Source organism: Ambystoma mexicanum, chromosome 1q (assembly GCF_040938575.1).
Source record: "Ambystoma mexicanum isolate Mex_15411 chromosome 1q, UKY_AmexF1_1, whole genome shotgun sequence".
In the NCBI taxonomy this organism is placed as follows: Eukaryota; Metazoa; Chordata; class Amphibia; order Caudata; family Ambystomatidae; genus Ambystoma; species Ambystoma mexicanum.
This window is the reverse complement of record NC_090922.1, coordinates 240,940,033-240,962,064: the sequence shown is the minus strand read 5'-3', so window position 1 is coordinate 240,962,064 and position 22,032 is coordinate 240,940,033. Positions and strand designations below refer to the sequence as shown.

At 43.9% G+C, this 22,032-nt stretch overlaps 1 protein-coding gene across 1 annotated transcript in view; it reads left to right on the top strand.

Annotated features, from left to right (window-relative positions):
* Window positions 1–6,066: 6,066 nt before the first annotated feature.
* The window catches only part of TNNT1 (troponin T1, slow skeletal type), a 137,771-nt gene continuing 121,805 nt past the window's right edge, over window positions 6,067–22,032 (top strand). The window contains exons 1-4 of the mRNA XM_069642597.1: window positions 6,067–6,071; window positions 6,882–7,006; window positions 12,954–12,968; window positions 14,689–14,721. Of these exons, the coding sequence (XP_069498698.1) occupies window positions 6,067–6,071; window positions 6,882–7,006; window positions 12,954–12,968; window positions 14,689–14,721 (178 nt within the window). The remainder of the gene's footprint in view (window positions 6,072–6,881; window positions 7,007–12,953; window positions 12,969–14,688; window positions 14,722–22,032) is intronic.

Below are 22,032 nucleotides of genomic sequence, written 5' to 3'. Positions count from 1 at the left end.
TCTTTAAGAAAGACTTCAGCAGTGAGTGAAGCAGAAGGTATGCCAGACAGTGGGGAGAAATGTGCCAATTTGGAATAGGAATCGACTGTTACCATGATGCACGTACACCCTTGGGATTTAGGTAAGTCGACGATGAAGTCCGTAGAAATGTTAATCCAAGGACCTGGAGGGATCGGGCTGGATTGAAGTAACCCCAACGATTTCTGGGTGGAATACTTGTTACGTAAACAAGTCAAACATGTTTGAATATAAGCCTGAGTGTCTGCCCGCATCTTGGGCCAAAAGAAGGTTCTTTGGAGCAGTTCAAGAGTACAGCGCAGGCCACGATGACCCGCAACCTTTGAGTCGTGACACCACTTAAGAGCTCGTACTTGAAGGTCATGTGTGGGTAGGATTAGTCTTCCTTGGTTGAAATACAGTCCATCCTTTTCCTCGACAGGTAAATTTCTTAGAGTGGGAGCGGGACCTTCTAAAGGAGTATAAGCCCCCCTAACCTCTTCCAGAAAAGACGATACAACCAGGACGATCTTAGTACGGGGAAACATGGGTTCTTTCTGATATGACTTGTGTACTTCGTTTCTTCGAGACAACGCGTCAGCGACTTGGTTTTGAGAGCCTGGAATATACGTGATGGTGAAATGAAACTGAGCAAAGAAGTGTGCCCATCTGGCTTGTCGGGTGTTGTAGCCTTCCTGTTGCCTCAAAATCTGCAAATTTTTGTGATCAGTACGTATCTGAAATGGGTACATACTTCCTTGAAGTAAGTGTCTCCATTCCAGACAAGCCAATTTCATAGTCAGTAGCTCTTTCTCGATGACAGAGTAGTTTTGTTGACTGGTTGTCAAGGTTTTGGAAAAATAGGCTATAGGATGTTCCATGCCGTGGTTGATTTGGAGAAGAACGGCACCTACTGCAGCAGCAGAAGCGTCGGTCTCCATAATGAAAGGTTTCAATTGGTCTGGTTGCCGAAGAATAGGAGCCGTGCAGAATCTTCCTTTGAGACTGGTAAAGCTGTCTTCAGCTACTTTATTCCAAAGAAAAGGTTTGGAGGATTTCTTAAGTAGAGAAGTGATGGGCAAGATAAGTCTTGAAAACCCCGGGATAAATTTCCGATAAAAGTTTGCCAGACCTAAAAACCTCTGGATGTCCTTTACAGAGGAAGGAGATGGCCATGAGAGAATGGCTTCAACTTTCTCGGGATCCATGGTTATCCCTTCTTCAGAGAGAATAAACCCCAAATAGGGTATGGATGATTTAGCGAAAGCACATTTCTCTGGTTTGACCAATAGATGATGTATTCGGAGTCGGTGTAACACCTCCAATACCTGGGAAGAATGCTTCTCCTTCTTCCCGGAAAATATCAAGATGTCATCAAGGTATACTACTGTGTTGATCCCCAATAGATCGGAAAATATGCGATCCATAAACCTCTGGAAAATAGAGGGAGCATTTACCAGTCCAAATGGCATCACTCAGTACTCGAAAAGCCCGTAGGGAGTGCGGAAAGCAGTCTTCCATTCATCACCGGATTTCACCCGAAGCAAGTGGTATGCGTTCCGAAGATCGAGCTTAGTAAACAATACCGATCCCTGAACGGTTTCAAGTATCTCCGAGATTATAGGCATCGGATATCTGTCCTTGATCGTGACTTGATTTAGACCCCTGTAATCAATACAAGGTCTCAACTCCTTTGTGTCTCTCTTAGGTATAAAAAATAAAGAAGCACCTGCTGGGGATCTTGATGGTCGGATCAATCCGTTAGCAAGATTGTCATCCAGGTAGCGCCGGAGAACTGCCTTTTCAGCCAAGGATAGGGGGTACATTCTTCCAAAAGGAACCAAGGCCTGAGGTATGAGGTCTATATTACAATCTTCCGGCCGATGAGGGGGGAGTACCGAAGGTTGTTGTTCCTTAAAAATATCAGCAAATTCCTCGAATATCCTGGGTATATTGTGGATGGAGTTACTCTCAGTAGCACATATAGTCTTTACCTTCTCAAACATCGGTTCCGGCAGACACCTTTCTTTACAAAAAGAAGAGTGAAAGCTCAGCAGGTTGTCTGTCCAATTTATTGTTGGGTTGTGTTTGCGGAGCCAACCAATTCCCAATATCACAGGGAAATGGGCGGCCCTAATGATATCGAACTTCAGGGACTCGGAATGTTGTTGGATAGATACCTGAACTTCCTCGGTGGTGTGGGTTATGGGCCCAGAGCATAAAGGAGTACCGTCCACCCCTTCTACCTTCTGGTCTTCCTTCTTTGGTACTCGGAGAAGGCCCACCTTGTCAGCCCACACGGTGTCTAGAAAATTTCCGGCAGCTCCACAGTCAAGCAAGGCTTGTGTCTCTATCTGTTGTCCTCTGAACTGGAGCTGGACGGCAACTACCATCAATCGATGGTCTTCGGAGGTTTTGGCAGAGGTCACAGAAAGTGTAGCATAGGAACCAACTGACGCCCCTCGATAGTCTGTTCCACCGACTACCGAGGGCGCTCGTTTCCTGGCCTCCTCGGGGGTACGTCAGGACAGTCCCTCAAAAGGTGTCTTGCCGAACCACAATAGAGACACAGATTGCCTTCTCGCCTTCTCTTCTTTTCTTCCACTGTCAAAGGAGCTCGGGTGGTACCAATCTGCATTGGTTCATCTCTGGAAGGTGGACGAGTAACAGGTGAGGAGGTCGACGTGTGGGCTTCAAGGGAAGGTCCGGGAGGACGAGTCTTCTTCTTCTCGTTCTTTCTTTCGGTCATGCGATAATCGATCCTGATTATCGCCTTGATGAGATCGGGGAAAGAGTCTGGGCGGGGAATTCTGGCTAGTTCGTCCTTTAAGTCCTCCCGCAAACCCCTCCGGAATATGGTATTCTGTGCTTCTTCTTGCCAACCAGCCTCCGCTGCTATTCTTTTGAAAGCGGACAGATAGGAAAGCAGGTCTGAATTTCCTTGACGCACGTCAAGGAGGTCTTCGCTGGCTACAAAAGCTGTTTCCGTATGGAGGAAAGTCTGTTTGAGAAGGTCTTTGAAAGCCGAATAATCTTGTAACACTGGGTCAGATCGAGATACCAAAGGAGTGGCCCATGCTAAGGCATTACCCGTCATATGGGTTATCATGAACCCTACCTTGGTATGGTCTGTGGAAAAGGTGCCTCTTCGGAAGGCAAAGTGAATATCACAAGCATCAAGGAATTCCTTTACTTTCCTCTCGGTGCCATCAAATTTGCCTGATACCAAGGGTAGGGGGGGAAGATCGGCAGTAAGCTGTTCTCGAGCAGCAACCCTTAGTTGAAGGGCGGCATTGTCTACCTTTAAAGTCTGAACCTCCTGACTCAAGCCTTGTACTGCTGCGACGAGTTCCTGGAGTTGTTGTGGGGTTGCCATCTCAATACTTAGGCGTTGCAAACTATCACAATGGGCTGGCGGACTAACCAATTTATCAGATTGTTCGGTAAAGTCTTCCTCATCCGTTGGACACAAATCGGACTCCCGTTCCCTTTCCTCCTCACCTGAGCTTGAATTTAACTTCTTTCTTCTGGCGTGGAGAGCGGGAAGTCTCTTCTTCTGTAGAAGGTAAGGTCGGCCTCGAAAGGAAGCCACCGCGGCTCCGAACACAGGAGGCACGGTGACCCCCCTCCGCGACGGACTAACAACGGAGTGAGGGGAAAAGCCAGAATGGCATAAAAACCCCTCCGGAGTACTTGAGCAGGCAGGAAACCGATAACAGGAATACTCGGGAAAGCACAATCCAACGAATATGCAAGGTGAGTGAGAGAGCACAAGAGGGACGAGCTGAATATTAGAAAGGAGCCGAGAAAGAGACAGCCAGGGAAAGGAGCGAAATCGGTGAAACCAACCGGGAAGAGAAACACTGGGAAGGCTGGAAGGAGAAAGAGCGCAAGGGAAAGAGCGCAAGAGCCAGGGAGCCCCAAAACAGCATGGGCGGAGCACCGCCAAGGAGAAATAATAGGGGAGCGAGAGCAACAGAGGGAAATCCGAAGTTGCAACGCGCCGAGCTGCCTAGCGTGTGGAAGTAAATACGCGTAGGCAGCGGCCATGTTGAAAAAGACTAGACCGCTAATACTGTCAGGGGGAAAACGTGGCGGCACAAATCAATGGCGGCCCCGCTTCCACCTCTCCCACAGCCGCCAGCGCCCAGGGGTCGTGACAGTTTCAGAGCGGTGCACCTGAGAACTTTGTAGTTCCGTGCCGAGGGCGCCAATCACAGCATTTTCCTGTTGCGGCATTGAAGTGCAGATCAATCCAACAATTAAAAAACCTGTGGGTGAAACTGACGGAATGTGATAGAAAGTGGCGAAGAGAGAAAGTCTTGGGAGACAGGACTTGCAGGCAAAAGGAGAAGGACAGATTGGGGGAAGTGGCGAGGTGGCGAAGAGGAGCAGAAAGGAAGAGGAGAGGAGACCACCAGTGGCAGGGGGAGGAGTGGAAGCGAAGGGGAAAAGAATATAAACGAAGAGGAGAAGAAATGAACACTAGAAGTAGAAGGAATAGTGAAGGCAAAGGAGAAGAAAAGTGACAAGAAGGAGGAGGGGAGTATATGACAAAATTGAGAGGAACCTGAGGGGAGGAGCTGGCAAGAAGTCACAAAGAGGAGAAAGAGATGTATATCAAGGAGGAGTAAGAGAAAAACACTCAGCACTCCGAAAAGGAGGCGGAGAAGGGACTGTGAGTAAAGGTGGAGAAAGCAATAATACCAGAGGCGGAGAAGACAAGAGCGGGAAACAAAGGGTAGGAGTAGAGCCAGGTCAGAGCATTACAGATCATCAGGGAGGACAGGAAGATAGAGAAATCAGAGGGGAAGGAGGATTTGAAGGCCAGCGATAAGGCAGAGAGAAAAGAAAAGGAAGAGAAAGTGGCCAAAGAAAGAGGCCACAAAAAAGGGGGGCTGGTGAAGATCTGGTTGCTAGGAGAGGCTCCTAGATTGGTGGAGGCACATTACCCAATAAGATATCTGACAGCCTACCAAGGGGTTATGCCTGACAACCCCAATATAGGACACGATCCTGCAAAGGAGTTTCCAGTGTCTGACACTTCGCCCATGTCTAGATGACCCATGGTACTGTGGGGGTGGGGTTGCCAGTTTTTCTGAAGAAGTGGGACATCCTGACAACTATGAAAGCCAAGCAAACAACTTCAACATGCACGAAAGAAGTGTAGGACAATTCAACTGCAGAGAATGTGCGTGGCTTTTTGCGTTTCCCCACAAGAAGACGAAGACTAAGACGGAGAGAAAAGGACTGAGGACCAAGGTCCCAAAGATAATATTGATTTGTTCATGTTGAGTCCTTTTCACAAGTTCCTCAGCTGAGCCGGGTCTCTTAGTTTTCTGTTGTACAATAAAAAAACCTTGAATGATACAACTTGGCTTCGAGTTGACTGTTGATCCCTTGGCCTACGGCAGAACACACAAACGCAGTCAGTCACCCGAGGACTATTGACCCGCTAACGGACATAGGAGCAGGTCTTGACAGCTTTCTTATCAGTGGCTTGCGGGTTAGCTAGCAGTCAGAGCGGGCTGCCATACACAGATCTAAACTTCCAAGCACTGCAATGACACCACGCCAACCTGACCGGGGCTCGCAGACCCAGAGACGTCATGGTGTTCCAGCGCACACCATATGCCGCCATCTTCCCGCTCCTCAGCTTCTGCCACAGATTCTTCTACCTCCGTAGGAGGATCCGCCGCCAATCCGATAGCAAGGCACGAAAAACCACCAGTGAAAGCCTCTTTGCATATGTTTCCTTTCATCTCATAAACTAAATTTCAAGCCATTTGACCAGAATTGACTAACAAATTGCTGTGCTGTCTAGTTAGAAGGCGACGGGGCACCTCTGGGCGTCATCTGATTAGCATATTGCTCTTCGACGGGCCCCGGGCCCTTCTGCGGTACACTCTCCCCACTGATTCATCAATACTGGGAGGAAGCGCACACACATGGAAAATCAAGACTTCCGGAATGACTGCCTGGCACATCACTCATGACATCATAAAGGGCAAATAAAACAACAATAACTTTAGTACTAGCGTTTGCATTTTCTGTAACAAAGGAGTAACAATGAGGTAAGCTAGGTAGCGTAACTTCAGGGTTGAAGGCTGAGATAGCCGGTCAGCGAGTAGAGCGCTCGCTTTGACATCTGTGCAGAGCCTGCTGACGCAGGTTCGAATCCTGGCGGGGCCAAACTCAGCCTATCCTCCTTCCGAGGTCGATAAATGAGCACCACACACGGTGGGTAATAATAGGCAGTGCTCAGATGCCGGAGGGTTCGTAGCGCTATTTAGAGTATTATGAGATGATGTACTTGCTTAGAGATCAAGTGCCCAAAGGCTTGCTAGTTGCACTGAACCCATTACTTTTCAGAGAGATACTTTTGCTGTAAATCCCTTAAGTCATGGTGCTGAAGTATATGAGGCCTTCACGAATGACAGAAAAAAGGGCCTGAGCCAAAACCAACTGGACTGCTTTGGTTGATTGTAACGCTCACTAGAAAGCATTTTCGTGTTCATTTTTTCTGCATGTTCAGAGGCGGGGAGACCATACGAGTAAAATGGGGAGATTTCCCGGCACACTGACTGGCGGGTGGGGGTTGGGGGCCGAGACACAGCCTGAAAAGTGACTGACTTTGCCTAAGTACTACCAGCTTTCTGAAAGCACCAGTCAGTCGTGATATTTGAAATGTTCCCCAGTTTCCCACCCACCAGGGGTGGACTGGCCTATAGGGAACTCTGGAGATTTCCCAGTAGGCCTCTGCACCTGGGCCTCTTTTGTGTGGTATTTCTAAATGTCCCCATAGGAAAAGGGTTGGTCTTGCTGAAAATGTGTAATATGGGGCTACTTTGAAAATTATTTCCACATCCTCCTTTGGTTCCCAGTCAACCCCTGTCACCCACCTCCTGCAAAAGCCAGCATCTGCGCGTTGTACATGGTCAATGTGTCCATCTAACCTTGGTTCTGCTTTCTGTCGCAGAGGAGGAAGAAGAGGAGGCGGAAGAAGGAGGTATGTTTGGTCTCTTTATGTAGACTTCATTTCCAGAGCCCGCCCCTACTGACCCCTCCCCACTGACACCTACCCCTGCAGTGACGCAGAGAATGTGTCGAAATTCAAACTTATGCCATTCGATAAGGGAGAGGTGTGTTCTTCTGAGTCAGAGAGAACAGGTGTGTGTGTATGTTAATGTGTGCGTACGCATGTGTGTGTTTTTCCACTACTAAGGCCATGGCTTGTGGGCCCCTCTAAGAAATCTATTGGTGCAACATGTACAGTGTTCACGGCAGAAGATTTAAAGAAACAAGGGCAGACTACAATGTACTGTGTCATTATGAAACATGTACATGTATGGTATGTAACAAAGCAGAGTTGTCATATTTCAAATGCCAATGAGTCAAAGCAGTGACATCAGTAAAGTCATGCATGATGTCATCAGTGATGGAATCAGTAATCTTTTCATTGATGTCATATATGATATTATTGATGTCATCAGTGATGTCATCTGTGGTGTCATCATTGTGGGCATATGCTGCGCAACATGAGGTGCATAGTTAAGGTGGACTTGCTTGAAATGTGATTGCTGAATTTCAGGGGTTTTGTTGTTTCAAATCTGATCACCTTAACTGTCCCCTAACTAAAGTTTTTCCAGTGAATTTCAAGTGTTTTGTTATACCATATTTTATTCAATGGCAACTAGTCATGGCCTTCGGACATGGGTACTGTACATGTTGCACCAATAACTGTACATGTTGCACTAATAATCTTCTTTGGGTCCCACTAGCCATGTCCTTTGGCCATGTTCAGTAGCATAGAGACCCATTTCCCCCGTCTTGTAGATGTGCTCACTGTTAATGTAACATTTCTTTTTTTACTCTTTTTCCAATTGCTGCGATAATGTCAACGAACTACACATGCAGCGGCAATGAACTACCCATGCCCGCAGTATTCCCACGGTATTGCTGCGATTAACCGGAAAAATGCTCAAAAAATCCCAAACTCATCCCTGCCCTCACAGCAACGTACCAAGTGCTCGCTCCTCTTTCCATGCCCCCCCCAACAGTTCAGGTGCTTTTTCCCTCCCTACCCCTCTCCCGTTACCCCCTATCACTCTTCATTTTGCGTGACACACTTTTATTCCCGATTGCGGCCCTTGACAAACATTTTGTTTGGAAAATATCTGCCAAATCAGTCATGCAAGTCAAAAGTTTAGCAATAGAATTTTCGGAATTCCTATGGATCTAAGCAATCACCTTAATTATAGTGCAGCAACACTATTACAATCAGGGCAGGCACCTTCACGCTTCCAGGTTGCAAAAAGGATTTATCATTTAGGGTTTCATTGTAAAACAGGCTGCATCGTCTGAAGGGGTTTGTAGCGTTCTGTTTATTGTATGCCTCTGCAGCGTAGTCATGGTTGCGATTTAGAAAGTTAAAAAACACTAAAGAAGGACTTTATTCACAATCCCTCTTGCCATGGGTGCTCATAGAAAGAGGACTGATCAAAAGTGCTGCTAGTGCAGTCACATATTTAAAGTGCTAACGTGCTGTGCAAATTGAATTAAGGTTTAAACACATCAAAAAATCCCTAATTCGATAAAATGTTAGTTGCATAATAAACATGATAAATAATAAACATCCGCTGACAATAGTGTCTCAGCATCCTATTTCTATTTTGTGCACTAGTGGCTGGCAAATGGGGTAGCTCATGCAGAGAGGTGAACTCAATTACAGCATACATAGCATTTTGCATCTCTTGATATAGAAAGACGCACACATTTCAAACTTAATTAGTTATTTGTTATACACTCTATGATATTCATGCTTTAACCGTGTGAAATTTCCAATCATACTCACAGTCCAGCCAGCTGGTTATGTTCCCTTAGTGTGCACAGGATATTTTAATCACTCTTGGACTATTGTGTACAAAAGTAGAGGGAGCACTTGCGAGCATTAGAGAAATACATGAAATCCTTCAGTGGTGTTAAATCCATGCGGACATTGTGTACAGAGTCTAAGGATAGTTTTAGTTTCTAATTTCCTAAAAGGGGACTCCCTATTCCCGCCTCCTGGAAGCGATGCCCCTTGAGTCAGGGCAACCTGTTTAAGCAAACTGGAATCACTGTCATGTTCCTCTAGAAAAAGAATGGCTTCTGGATATGGATTGTCTTTATTCTTAATGTCTCTCATAAGTTTTAACACATGGCTTTTCGCGTTACTAATGGTACTGCCTATGAAAAGCTTGGCCCAAGGGCATGCCAACCCACAAATGACTAATTCTTTATTACAGTCGAGTTTATCTCGAATGTAATGTTTCCAACGTACATTACTCCTTTCAAACCATTTCGTTTTTATGTTATTGTTACACATGGAACAAGAACTGCAAGGAAAAGAACCAACCAGGTTTATTCAGCCAAAAAGAGTTACCAGGGGCCATATAATGAGTATTAATTATTAGCACCCAGGCTGGAAGGAGCGCAGCCAATCACATTCCGCAGAATGCAGGCTGAAATCTCTAATCACAGCCTGCTTTCTACGGGAACCCGCAGGCTGCCTCCACGCCAGGGAACGCCATTTTGAAAAAAAATTATTTCCCTCACACCCCCCCTCCTCCCTCCACTTGCCTTTTGGCGGTGGCGGCACTGGCCGTCGACCACAGATGCTCCTCGCCATCCTGAGCGCTCCGGTTGGCCGCCATGCAAAGGGAAGAAGGGCTCCGTATGGAGCCCCTCATTCCCTTTCCATGGCAGCCATCTTTTGAAAGGATTTTCCTTCGTTCAACAGGACGACTGGAGACTTCCTCTCGATGCTACCTGCGCAGCCTCGCTTCCATATTGATCTCTGGCTACCGTCAGCGAGGGCCACATAGAGGAGGACCACTATGGTGAAGCAGGGATCTAAGATAAAAAAAAACAACTTCAATGATTTAAAGGAAAGTGCATGTTAAATTAAGAATACCTATGTTTTACATGTGCGCATATTTATCTACTTGACTAAAAATGTTACAGCTGAGCACGAGAACTACTTTTTCCACCCTGAAAATGAGTGTCTATGTGATTTAGTGCTGGCGCAAGATGTGACCATCCGGAGTTGTCTTCCAGTAGCACTGCATGTCCGTGCTGACTGAATGCTCTTTCATTAAAGCTAAAACATGCAATTCTTTGGTTTTTTTAGGAACATGATAGTTAAGTTAGAAAATGAAAACAAATTTCTAAGAAGGTGGGATTGGGTACGGCGTGATGTGTTTGAGGAATCGGGAGGGAGGTAAGGGGAGGTTGTTTGCCTTTTCTATAGTGAGTGACCTGTATTACTTTAGGAACCATGATCAATTGTCTGCTGTTTAAAGTTGTTATTTCAGTGCACACATTGATGTTTTGTATGGCATGCCAACACTTTGGGGAATTGTTTGGTCTGAAATAAATTCTGCAATATGTTTGACATTACACTCTCTTTTTCCATGCATTGCAAGTATCGAACCTATAAAGAATGTTATGTCATTTTCTCAGCACCCTTCTGGTGATGTTTGAGACCTGTATTCCAGCCTGCTATAGGGGGGTTAGGCGTTAGTTATCTGGGAGATTCTCTCTGACCATATCAGAGTCACGAAGAGGACCCATTATATACACAGGGCAGAGAAAGAGGAAAATGTAACCAAATACATGTTGTACATTGGAGCAAAAAACAATTCCGAAATGTATTTACAATTGATAAGTATGTGCTTTAGCAAGGCCCCAGAAGACTTGTACATCATCAGAATTGTCGCCGAATCGAGACAGACTTTAAGGACTAACCAGATACCTCTATATGCTAAAGAATAACAATTGCGCTACATTTGCAGCTACTGCAGCAGAGTGAGATTTGACAATAATTTGCCCCAAGGGTGTGCATAGAATCTAACTCCCCAGCTAATTCATATTCCCCTTTAATAAAGTCTTCTTTCTTATTGTTAAATGGTATGCAGTCAGAAGAAGCCTTCAGCACACTCTTCTTTCTAATCAAATCAGAAAACGAAGACAACCCTAAAAACCCCCAAAGAACCATAACCCTGTGGTTTGACACTAATTACTAATGGTAAAAAGAAAAATATGCACGTGAAAGACTGAATGATCTTTCAAAAATCTCTAAAAGGAGTCAATCTGCCTTTGTCATAAATGTGCCCTTTCCTACATGTCCTTTATTTATACAAATCTTGATAAGATACCGGTGGATTGCCTACACACATTGTGTTGTTTCACCAAACACAGATCCTAGTGAAATCCGAACTCAATATGACTAGATTGCTTAGAAAAAAACACTCATGCTTTAAAACTCAGTATCTCAGCACTTTGCATTCATGTAATGGATTTAGCAGGGCTTACTCCGCCCAAGACCTTACTACTACTTTCATAAAGCGCAAACCATTCAAGAATGGGTGTGATTCGCTAAACGTTTTGGGCGCAGACTACTTCGCCCGTGCACGTTTCTTACCTATCACGCTCCTGATTCACAACCGGGGCGTGTGAAGAGAAGTGAGGGGTGTTCCAGGGTACAAGGGACCCGCAGCCAGCCCTTCCATGCATACCCAAGTGCCAGGCGCGTCCCCAACACTTAGGCATACATTGGCCCAATGGTCTCTTCCTGTGGGGGGCTGGAGTCAGCCCCCACCCACGTGTAGTTCGTGAAAGCAATTTTCATTATGGGCCCTAAAGAGCCGTTTACGTCAATTGGCGCTTTTTTACATTAGCACCCCTATCTCAGGGGTGCAAATGAAAACACTCATATTTTGCGTAAATGCCCCCAACTTGTATACATAAATGGTTCCGGGCCTGGATTAGCAAGTCACCAGCAGCATTGTGGTTTCTGCTGTGCCTCGTCTGTCACAGTGGAGACATGCGCCGCGGAAAGATCTGCAGATCAAAGCGCACCCCCTTTTGATGCTTGCTGCACTTTATTCTGTGGCAAGTGCACAGGGGACATGATGCATGCTTCTGCCTGCATCAGCGACTGGGCTGATTCACAAAACTTCATCTGCCCACAAAAAAAAGAATTTTTCTTGGGACAACTCTTTTTAAAGAATTTGCCCACCACGGAACATTGGTGTTTGCCCACTGCATGTGTATAGGGCATTAACAAGTGCAAACTATGTGCTTGTAAATTATCCCAGTGGGCTTAAGGACAAATGCTCTATACTAAGCTCTGAGGTCAGTAATATTGACACTACCTTTACATTTAGACAGTTCAAGTTTACACAAGGCAAAATGAGGGGTTTCACTGGGCCGTAATTCTAGATAATATTGAATCAATTTTTTCAAAGAACGGTTCAAGCATTGGTATGGGCAGCAGTGCCACTGGATGAACAGCCATAGTGGCCAGCATCATTTTTACCATTTCAGGATTAAATGTAACTGCACACTTCATGAAGTGATTGATTGTAACTAGTTTACTGGATTCAGTCAGTTTGAGAAAGTCATGTCTTTGTTGTTATGTATTTAACTGACACATACAAGATTTCTCTGAATCCAAATGATACAACAAATAAAAAATAAAAAAAGATCAGACCTACCCCACCAAGATTTACAAAAAAGGAGACCATCTACTAGTACAGACTAATCTCAGTGTGATACATATGTATCATGTTAAATAGTAAATTGTGAGTCTTTTGCAGCCACAATATACTTAATTTTATCACTTTTCCAAACCGCACCATATTCACCCAGTTCAGACCTGGTACAGGAGAGGTGATCAGCAAATACTCAGGCATATCTCTGTGCAATTTATATCTAGGCACTAAAGGATACTCATCTATTAATATAAGCAAATCTTTAGGACAAGTGCCTCGGTTAGTTAGATTCAAGAGAAAATATGGCCGCCAGGGATCACAGCCTAAAACAGATGTTACTGTAACATGTCACTATGATTCTAATCCATGATTTTCTTCTATTCCTCTTCCCTGCTTGACTCATCCCACTTGACGGAGCAGAACATGAAGAGGAAGGTAAGAATCACATTGTCCAAGGAAATGGAATACTCCTCCGCAGATGCCTGTAGGCTAGTGCAACACCCTGGGAAGGCGTGCCACCACGCTTCAAGGGTCTCCCTGAGGTATCTGCCTTCTGGCAGCATAGTGGGGGGCCAGAAAATAAGAAAGGAAATTCGAACTGAAAACCCTGAGTAGGAGAAGGTCTACCACATAAGAAAAAGAAAAGCAGCTGGATTAGGGATTTACAGAGAGAGAGAGAGAGAGAGAGAGAGAGAGAGGGAGAGAGAGAGAGAGAGAGAAATCTCCAACTAGGAAATGCGTTCCCAAATAGGAAAGAAGACCACCATTAAGAAGAGGAATACCCGCTAGATTAGGGTACTCTGTTTAGTAAAAGGGGATCTCAACTTGGATATGAACTCTAAGAAAGTGAACTCCGCTAGACGAAGGCACTTTGTTTAAGAAAAAAAATGTCATTAAGGAATTGGAATTCTTATCAGAAATAGGACATTTGACTAAGAAAGCAAAATCCGACTAGGAAAGAGAACTTCGACGAGAAGTGGGGACTTCAACTGGTAGATGAAATTTAGAAAAGGCAAATGATTTATAACTAGGAAAGTAAACACTGACTGGAAGAACAGGTTCAGACTACGACAGGAACATGTGACTAAAAGCAGCAACATCAACTAGAAGGGGGGGGGACACCGGCTAGGTAACAGCACTAGTTCAGTGGCAGGAGAAGACTAGAAAGTGGTCTAGGACACCACAAGAAACGTTTGCCATATTGCCCTTGTAAGCAGTCAAGGACACGTGCGAAAGGCGGAGGGTACGCGATGTCATGTCTCCAGGGAATGCAAAAAACCTTGGCCTAAGAGACGGATGTCCACCTAGAAGAGGCCCTCTCTCTAAAAGAGAAAACTCCTAGTACTGGAAGGATTGCTTCTAAAATAGGCGGGAAAGCTGACACGCTTGTTTTCAGGTGAGGGAACACCAGCGCATAAGTGGAAATCTACTGTTTCTTTGCTGGAGAAGACACAATGACATTGAGAGTGATATACATGATAGGACCCTCCCCAGGAAATGTGTGGCTACAGGTCTTATACTATTTTAACAAACAGTATCAACTTTCATAACATTTCAAATGGCCATTTCCACTAATTTCAAACAATAAGGGACATAGAGATTAAAACTTTGAATGAAAATGTGCTTATGTAATTAAACATATTTTATCACACTGGCATATTTTGAATTATCTATAAAAGTTATTTACATCTCTTTTTTTAACAGTTACTTTAGCTTATACCTCTTTGGGTTTGGTTATTAAAACAGCTGAAGAATGTTTTTAAAACATACAAATAACTTTTATAAAAAAATGCCAGTATTTGGTAGAAACATAAAAATCACTTTTATTTCCATCCCGACTGCACTTTGCTAATTTTTCATCCAAACATGTGCATCGCTCCCTAGGGTGCAAGTGATTGAAATGCCCACTTCTTTACTTTGGGTGGGACTATTTCATCCATTTGTGGTCTTTCCTGCTAGAGACATCTTGCTTTTGTTTCAATGTAGTCTGTTCATAAATCCTTGACTCCAGACCAAACGTTTGCTGTCTGACTATCTAACTGTGTGCCCATTCCCTTGCCGTGAAAGAGCTCTAATGATTCTTCCTTTCTCTCTTGGGCGTGTTCTTCCCTCCACCCTTACCTCCTTCACCCCTACTTACCTTTGTGGTGTGCAGTAACCGAAGAGCCTGAGCCCGAGGACGCTCCAGGTATTAACGCAATGCACTTTTTTCCTTTCTTTCAATGTGACATTGGTGCAGGTGATTTTTGGAAACCTACAGCAGGGGGCTTGGGGACAGGCAAGGACACAGGGAAGGGATGGAGAGCAGCTAAGGCCCATGGGAAGCTGCAGATGTAGATCGCTGTGCGTCCGAGTAGCATAAGATCTCATTGGATCAGTGCCACATTTTTAATGAGAAAGAATTAGCTAAGATTTAGTAAACACTATCAATGTTATGGCAGATTTAAAAAAAAAAAAAGTTAAATCTAATAGGAGAATTGCATCCTTCAAGCTCTCTGTTTTGGGTTGATAAAACTATTTATAAAATAGCGCTCCCATATAAGACAAAGGCAATTTTCTGGCACAGAAAGACATGTTTTTTGGCTAATTTGCATACCCACAGTGCAATGCGCAGTGGCTCTGAGCAGTAGATGAAGATCCAGGGGTGGCTGCTGGGGTAGCATTGTGGCGTTTGTGGCTTGTTAGCTGAGATGGCCTTAGTAACATTGGGTTCTACATTAATACAAAGACTTACTTACCATATACTGCTGAATTCAATGTTATAGTAACACCTTTTGTTTACAGGCCCTAGATGCTGAAAGCCAATGTAGCAAATGTAATAAGTACTATGTTATGATTACAATATCTAATTTCCACACACGATTGCAATGCTAACTAAGAATTTGTGAAATTCAAATCCTTCCTGCAGAACTGGGCAAACATCATAATTCTTCACTTCATGAAATTGCAGAAAAATGATTTATTTTTCTAATTATGCTTCTGGTGAAATAATTGCAAAAATCCAGCAAAATGTTAATATGCATGGTGTTTTTTTCTTTTTACCAGCAAAGTTTATGAACTATATGAAAAAGACATTTAACATATTTTGCTATGACATTGTCACGCAAAACAATGTTTCTTTGCAGGAATTATTAGCAATAAAATTAGCAGAAACTAAAGTACGGATTTTCTATTTATATAGGTATGAAAAAAGCAATCCCAGCATTTTTTATCAGCTATAATTTAATTCTAGAATTTCAAAGCAAGTTTGAATACTTTCATTTCCTAGAAAAATAAGTGGCAATTCCGAAGAATCGTATCGTATTTTTCTAGGGGTTGGGGGGAAGGTATCCAGGGATCTTGCTGGTGGAATCAAGACCTTTCTTGGCACAATGTTTATTGTCACCCTGACAACCATCCAGCAATCTCCCCAAATATTGTCGGACTGGCATGAGAGCCATAAATTAGCAAAGTCCTAGAATATGTGAAAATGCTTTTTGGCATCAGCAAATAAATATTGTATAAAGAACGGTATTTATTTCTGCAATCTTATCCTACAGAACCAGATACAATAACATTCACAATTTCTTTTTTATAGCTATAAAAATGTTTTTAATCTTGAAATAATGTTGGGATTGCCTTGTTTTTCATTGATATAAATGAAAATCCTGAGAAATTACTTATTTTCTGGGAGAAAACGTATCTTCCAAAAAAATATATTTTCCTTATATTGGCCTTAATGGGGATGGGGCGATTAAAAACAAACTTGACCAAAAGTACACATGCACATAAAATGTTTTTATGATTCATGTCTTCCATTTATGGAGCCACGTGAAAGCATTCACTCTGCAGCTATGTCTGTGTGTGTGTTATTGGATATCTAAATGTCTGTCTATCTATCGATTGATGTGCCTGTCTGACTATAGCTTTCTGTCTATACGTGCTTGTTTGTCTTACTGATTTGAATCTTCTTATCCAGCTATAAAGCTCTTGATATCGTTTCTCTATCTTTGTCTGCATTTCTGTGTCTATAGCTCTACCTAAAGTACATGTCTTTGGGCCTCATTACGACCCAGGCGGTAAGGGGTTAACGGCGCCGTAAAAGGTGACGGCGCCGTTAACCCCTTACCGCCTAATTATGAGGTCCCTTTGCAGGTCCCTACCTTAACGGCTGGTTTTACCAGCCGTTAAGGAAGGAACCCGCAAAGGGACTTTCAAGGTAATTACGGTACTACAATTTGCGGTACCGTAATTACCGCCTTCCCCATTCCCATTGAGCCCTATGGGGGCAAAAATGGGAATGAGGAAGGGCCAATGGTGGATGGGGAATTACCGCCCCGCCAACCTTGGAAGGGGGCGGTAATTCCACCATTCACCATGGCGGAGTTGGTAAAATACCGGCATCAGCCATGGCGCTAATAGCGCCATGGTTAACGCCAGGGTCGTAATGAGGCCCTTTGTGTCTGTCTATCATGTTTTCTAGTTACTGATGTGCTATCTGTCTTCCTAAACCTCTCTATATTCTTCCCACTTCTTGTCTACGTACATAGTTCTGACGGAGAGAAGGCTAGTCCTTAGAGAGCAGTCATAACCTTTTCTTCAGAATGACAGGGTTTTACTCTTCACGTTTAACGTAATCTTGAACGAGATGGCGCTGACCATGTAGAATCCCAGTAATTTGGCGTGGTCGGTTAGGTGGGGAGTGGAGCTATCGAATGTCATGTCATCGAGTTGGTTCTGCATCTGTGCTTGTTTCATGTTGTTGCTGAGGAGGATGCATTCTGCCTTTGTTTGCTTGAGTTTCAGGTACACTGTAGACATCCAATCTTGAATGGGGGCTTGGCAGTATCAGTGGTTGGTGTGACCTTCAGATGCAATAAGGGGCCGTCAGAGTAATGATCAATCTTGATGCCTCGGTTGGTGAGGTGTTTACCATTTTGCTACATGTAAATTTTGAAGATGGCAGGTGAAAGGATGGAACCTTGGGGGATGCCACATTTCAGCATTGTGATCGGCTGGTGCCAATCTGAAAAAGCTTTTAGACATCGTTCAGGTGTGATGTAAATCAGTTCAGGATAGTATGGTCAAAGGCCATGTGGAAGGTAGAATGTTAATCTTTGCGTTGTCGGCCATGTTGTCGCATCCTTCTGAGAGATCGAACAGAACTAGCTTACAGGAGTCTCTGTTGGCCAAGTTGAAGAGGACATCATTAAAGGATAGTTCCGGGACTTTTTTTTTATTGTCCCTACGGTTCGGCCATGTGTTTTTAAGCATAAATCGGTAGATCGTAGAAAACTTTCCTATGGACCTTACCCGACTTTTCGTCCATTAACGCACTCGAAATCAGCCGCCATTTTCTGATAATCCTATCATTTCCCCCCATCGACCTGGCTCACCTGCTTTTGCGGCACTAAATCAAATCCCCTGCCCCTGAAACAGACTTTATCAAAACATTCATATTCCCCGCCTCTATCCGTGACGTGACTGTGCTGCGTAGGCAAACGCGCCCAGGCGTCTTCTACGCGACTCCACACAGAACCCGGAAACCAACACAGATCAGCTCACAACACAGCGCGCCACAATTCGGAATATGAAACTGTACTTTTAAATCAAACCGCAAGATTGTAAATTTGGTAAAGTACATTTATTTGACATCAAATGTTTAGAGAATATTCAGCGATTTTCATTTTTATTTGCTCACGTTCCAAAAAGTTAGTTTTGAGGCACGCGATGTTCCTTTGCTGTACACAGGGTCTTAGATCATCTCACAATACAGCGCCACAATTCGGAATATGAAACTGTGGTTTAAAAGCAAACGGCAAGATTGTACATTTGGCAAAGTACATTTATTGGACATCAAATGTTTAGAGAATATTCAGCGATTTGCATTTTTCTTTGCTCTCGATCCAAAATAGTTCGTCTTGAGGCAAGCGATGTTCGTGTGCAGTACACAGGGTGTTGGTTTACGATAAAATAAGCTCTTCGGTCGCACTGATAATCGCATGGCTGTTCCAACAACGAGGCACTAGGCCACCACAACGGTCTGTATGTTGCATCTAGCCGTTAGTACCGCGTAAGGGCATACTTGTACTTGGCGATCGTCCCATAAAATGGTCAGGGTGGTAACGTTGTACACGCGGAGAAGCAACTGGCGGTTGAAAAAGCCATCCGCCGGTGTCTGGTACTCGTGACACATACAATAATGAAGGATGTACCTGTTTTAAAAACATAAAAAATGAAATTAGTCTCACCATCAGATCTTTATTAAAATTATTCATTTTATATATTAGGTCGGGAAATTATTTCATAGCTAGGACAGTGCAACTGGGTATTATACGTCAAGGGGGGGCTGTAGGATACTGAGACAGTCCCCCAGTGCAGGGGTTGACAGGGAGGCAGTGCAGGTGGAGAGTGGAAGGGCCCAGGACCGAGGTCGCAGACAGTGGACCAGTTGTAGCAGGGGAGAGGGAGAGAGAAAGCAGAAGCAAAGAGGAAGGTTTTGAGGTGCTTCCGTAAAAGGAGATGGTTCTCCTCAAGATAGTGCGCGGTACAAAACAATATGCCACATAGAACGAACAAGTACAACTTAACCCGTCTTTAAAGCTACTGTATAGTAATTAAATTGCGGTATAAACTCATCTAAAGAGTTACTTACATTATATTTGCATTTTCCATTGTGTCTGTGCGTAGGGCAGCCCCGAAATACCACTCCTTCTATGCCGACGTTATTTCTTCTAATGAACGAACATTAAATGGCTTTCGTTTCTGAAATTATATTCATTATCGTTTCTTACGTTATTGCCCCACACCCCCAAAAAGAAGTCTTTCGGGATGGTCCCGGCCTGTCAAGGTCAAATAACAATAGAACCTTATACTGAGTCGTGGGCCATTCCGGCACCCGAGCAAAAAATCAAAGCAGCTGACCTTCACTTTGAACGAGCACACATTCCTAGTTAGCTACATTCAGTGTAAGGCCATCTCACAGGACTTGAAATTTACACTCCATCTTTGCATTTTGTCTGCGTGCATTTGCAGCCCCAGCGAACCATAAATACGGAGACATTCTATATTTTTTGAAAAATGATTTATATTACTGTTTGGTTTAATTTAATGCGCAAATGAACAAGGGTGGAGAGACACATTGCATGTACACTGAGCAATCACTTTTATTTACACAATACATAGCTACACATATTCAATGGGCCTGCGACGTGAGGAGACTCGAGAGAACAGACAATCAAATTACAATCATTTAAACCGTGATGTGTATTTCTCAATGAGCTCTGCTTTAGGTGGACATGGAACAGAGGCAATGTTGGGTGGCAATGCAGTTGTCCCCTGCACAGGTTCGTTCACAACTCCATGTATGTGCCTATCTACGACATCAACAATAAGTCTCTCAATAAACTCATATTGCATATCCTCAAACACTGGTTTGATCACCCATTGTTTACTTCTTTTAGTGAAGGCCTTATTGTAGCGAAGCGTCCCTAAAGTTCCGGTCGTCCTACTTTGTTGACGGCCAACATTATGGTTATGTGCCAAGACCGCTAGAAGAGTCCGATTTATCATGCCCTCCATGCCAAAATGCAATCGTTTTGGCCTGTACTTTAGGCACATATTGTGGAACACCTCCAAATCTCCTGTGTGGCAGAATTCCGTGAGTCCCCTCAAATCTCTTGTTATAGTTTTATCAAATACAATCTTTTCAATGGCTTTGTGAGTGGGTGATGAAGGAATCAACCACTTCTTCTTCCATGCCTCCTCTGTGGACAAATGGCCATGTTCACAATTGTGGAAATGTTGGTTTGTGGTGCAGCGCTGAACGTTGCTACAGTGTAGCATTACTGACCGCCATTTTTCCAGTAGAATTTCCAACGACCCTCCACATGTTTTTGAGCTCCACCAAAGATGGTTGCTGATTGACTTGGACCACTGTGAAATACCTTGCATATCTTTTTTTTTACCTGCAGCCGACATTTTTTTATTGATTGTTTTTGCAAAATGCCAAACGTCAAATTGGTGATTTATATTTTTGTACTCTTCTCTCATTGTCTTGGCAATTGAAACGTGTCTGTCCGTGGCTATCAGGTCGATCACCATTCCCCGCGATTGTAGTTCTTGCAATGATGCTACAAAGCCAACTTTCTCCATGGCCACTGAGGATGTACTTTGTGACACCTGCACGACCACCGAACTCACAATTTTCTTACTTTCCATGTCCTGAAAGTGGTAGGTGCAGTACTTGGCTGAAAATCCTGGGCTGTCGCACTGTCCATCACTGGCTAGCCTGAACCGTTTGCCCGCGAATGTACTATCAATAGACATTTTTTCCATTCTCCAAGCTTCGCTAATGGCTGGAAATAGATAATCGGTTTGGTATTTGTAGAACTGAGTTTTCGCAATGAAATGGATTCCCACAAACTGAAAGAAAGACTCTAACTTTTTAAAACTTGAACCACTAAAAAGTGCAGCTGCTGCACAAAGTAGATTGCCTGCTGGCAGTTGCCCCAGCATGGGTTGTGCAGACCATGAGAAAGGATGATATTTTGTACAGGTGGCATGTATTTTAAGGTTAGTGCCTCGAATTGCACGAGTCACATTAATCAATGGCTCCCCACATACTTCCCCACCAACCGAATGCCCACATTTCATCCGAATAATAATATCAATCAAACAACTATCGAATACAATGAATTTGGCCTCTTTCCTTATACTGTCACTCTGCATCCCAGCTGGTTCGGCCTGTAACGTTGAGGACATGTCACTCACATGAAAGGTAGAATCTCTGATATCGTCTTCCGCTATGTTCAGTGATATTGATGGTGTTTCATTGTCGTCCACTTCATTCTCTTCCATTGCAACATCTGTTCCTTCTCCGGCGATGGGTGAATAAAACAATTTGTTCAACTTTCTCGCGGTCTTAGTTTTTGCGGGTGTGGATTCTGTGAATTGATCTCCGACTGCATCCGAACTACCAGGAGGACATTCACTATCAATGGCTGGTGGTGGTATAGCTCCGTTGTCAATCACTTCATATTCTTCCCATTGGCACGATGCATCTCCAGTCTCAAGTCCCTGCCAAAAGGTTTGACAAGCAACATCTCTCGTTCGCTTCACTGTCTGTGTAGATCTAGTTCGTACACCCACTCGCAACTAGAGGACAGATTGGAAAAGGGATGTTCAGTTTAAACACAACTTACAGTATTGAACTATTAACAGTGAAAAACAACATAATATAGTGACGAGGACACTAACCCTATTTTGCTTTCTTTTCTTTGAAACTTTCTTGCCTCGAACTTCAACATCAGGACGCTGTTGCTCCGACTCGTGTGTGCATGTCTCCACTTCCTCTTGCGCTGCAACGACTATATTTTCATGATAAGCACATCCATCACGCACTGACGCTCCATCGACTCCCTGAAACATAGAACTTTCATTAGTATGTATAATAATATTGAAAACACAAAATGTACTTGGGGACCAATACCCACGTACATCTCAATAGCAAAACACGAAT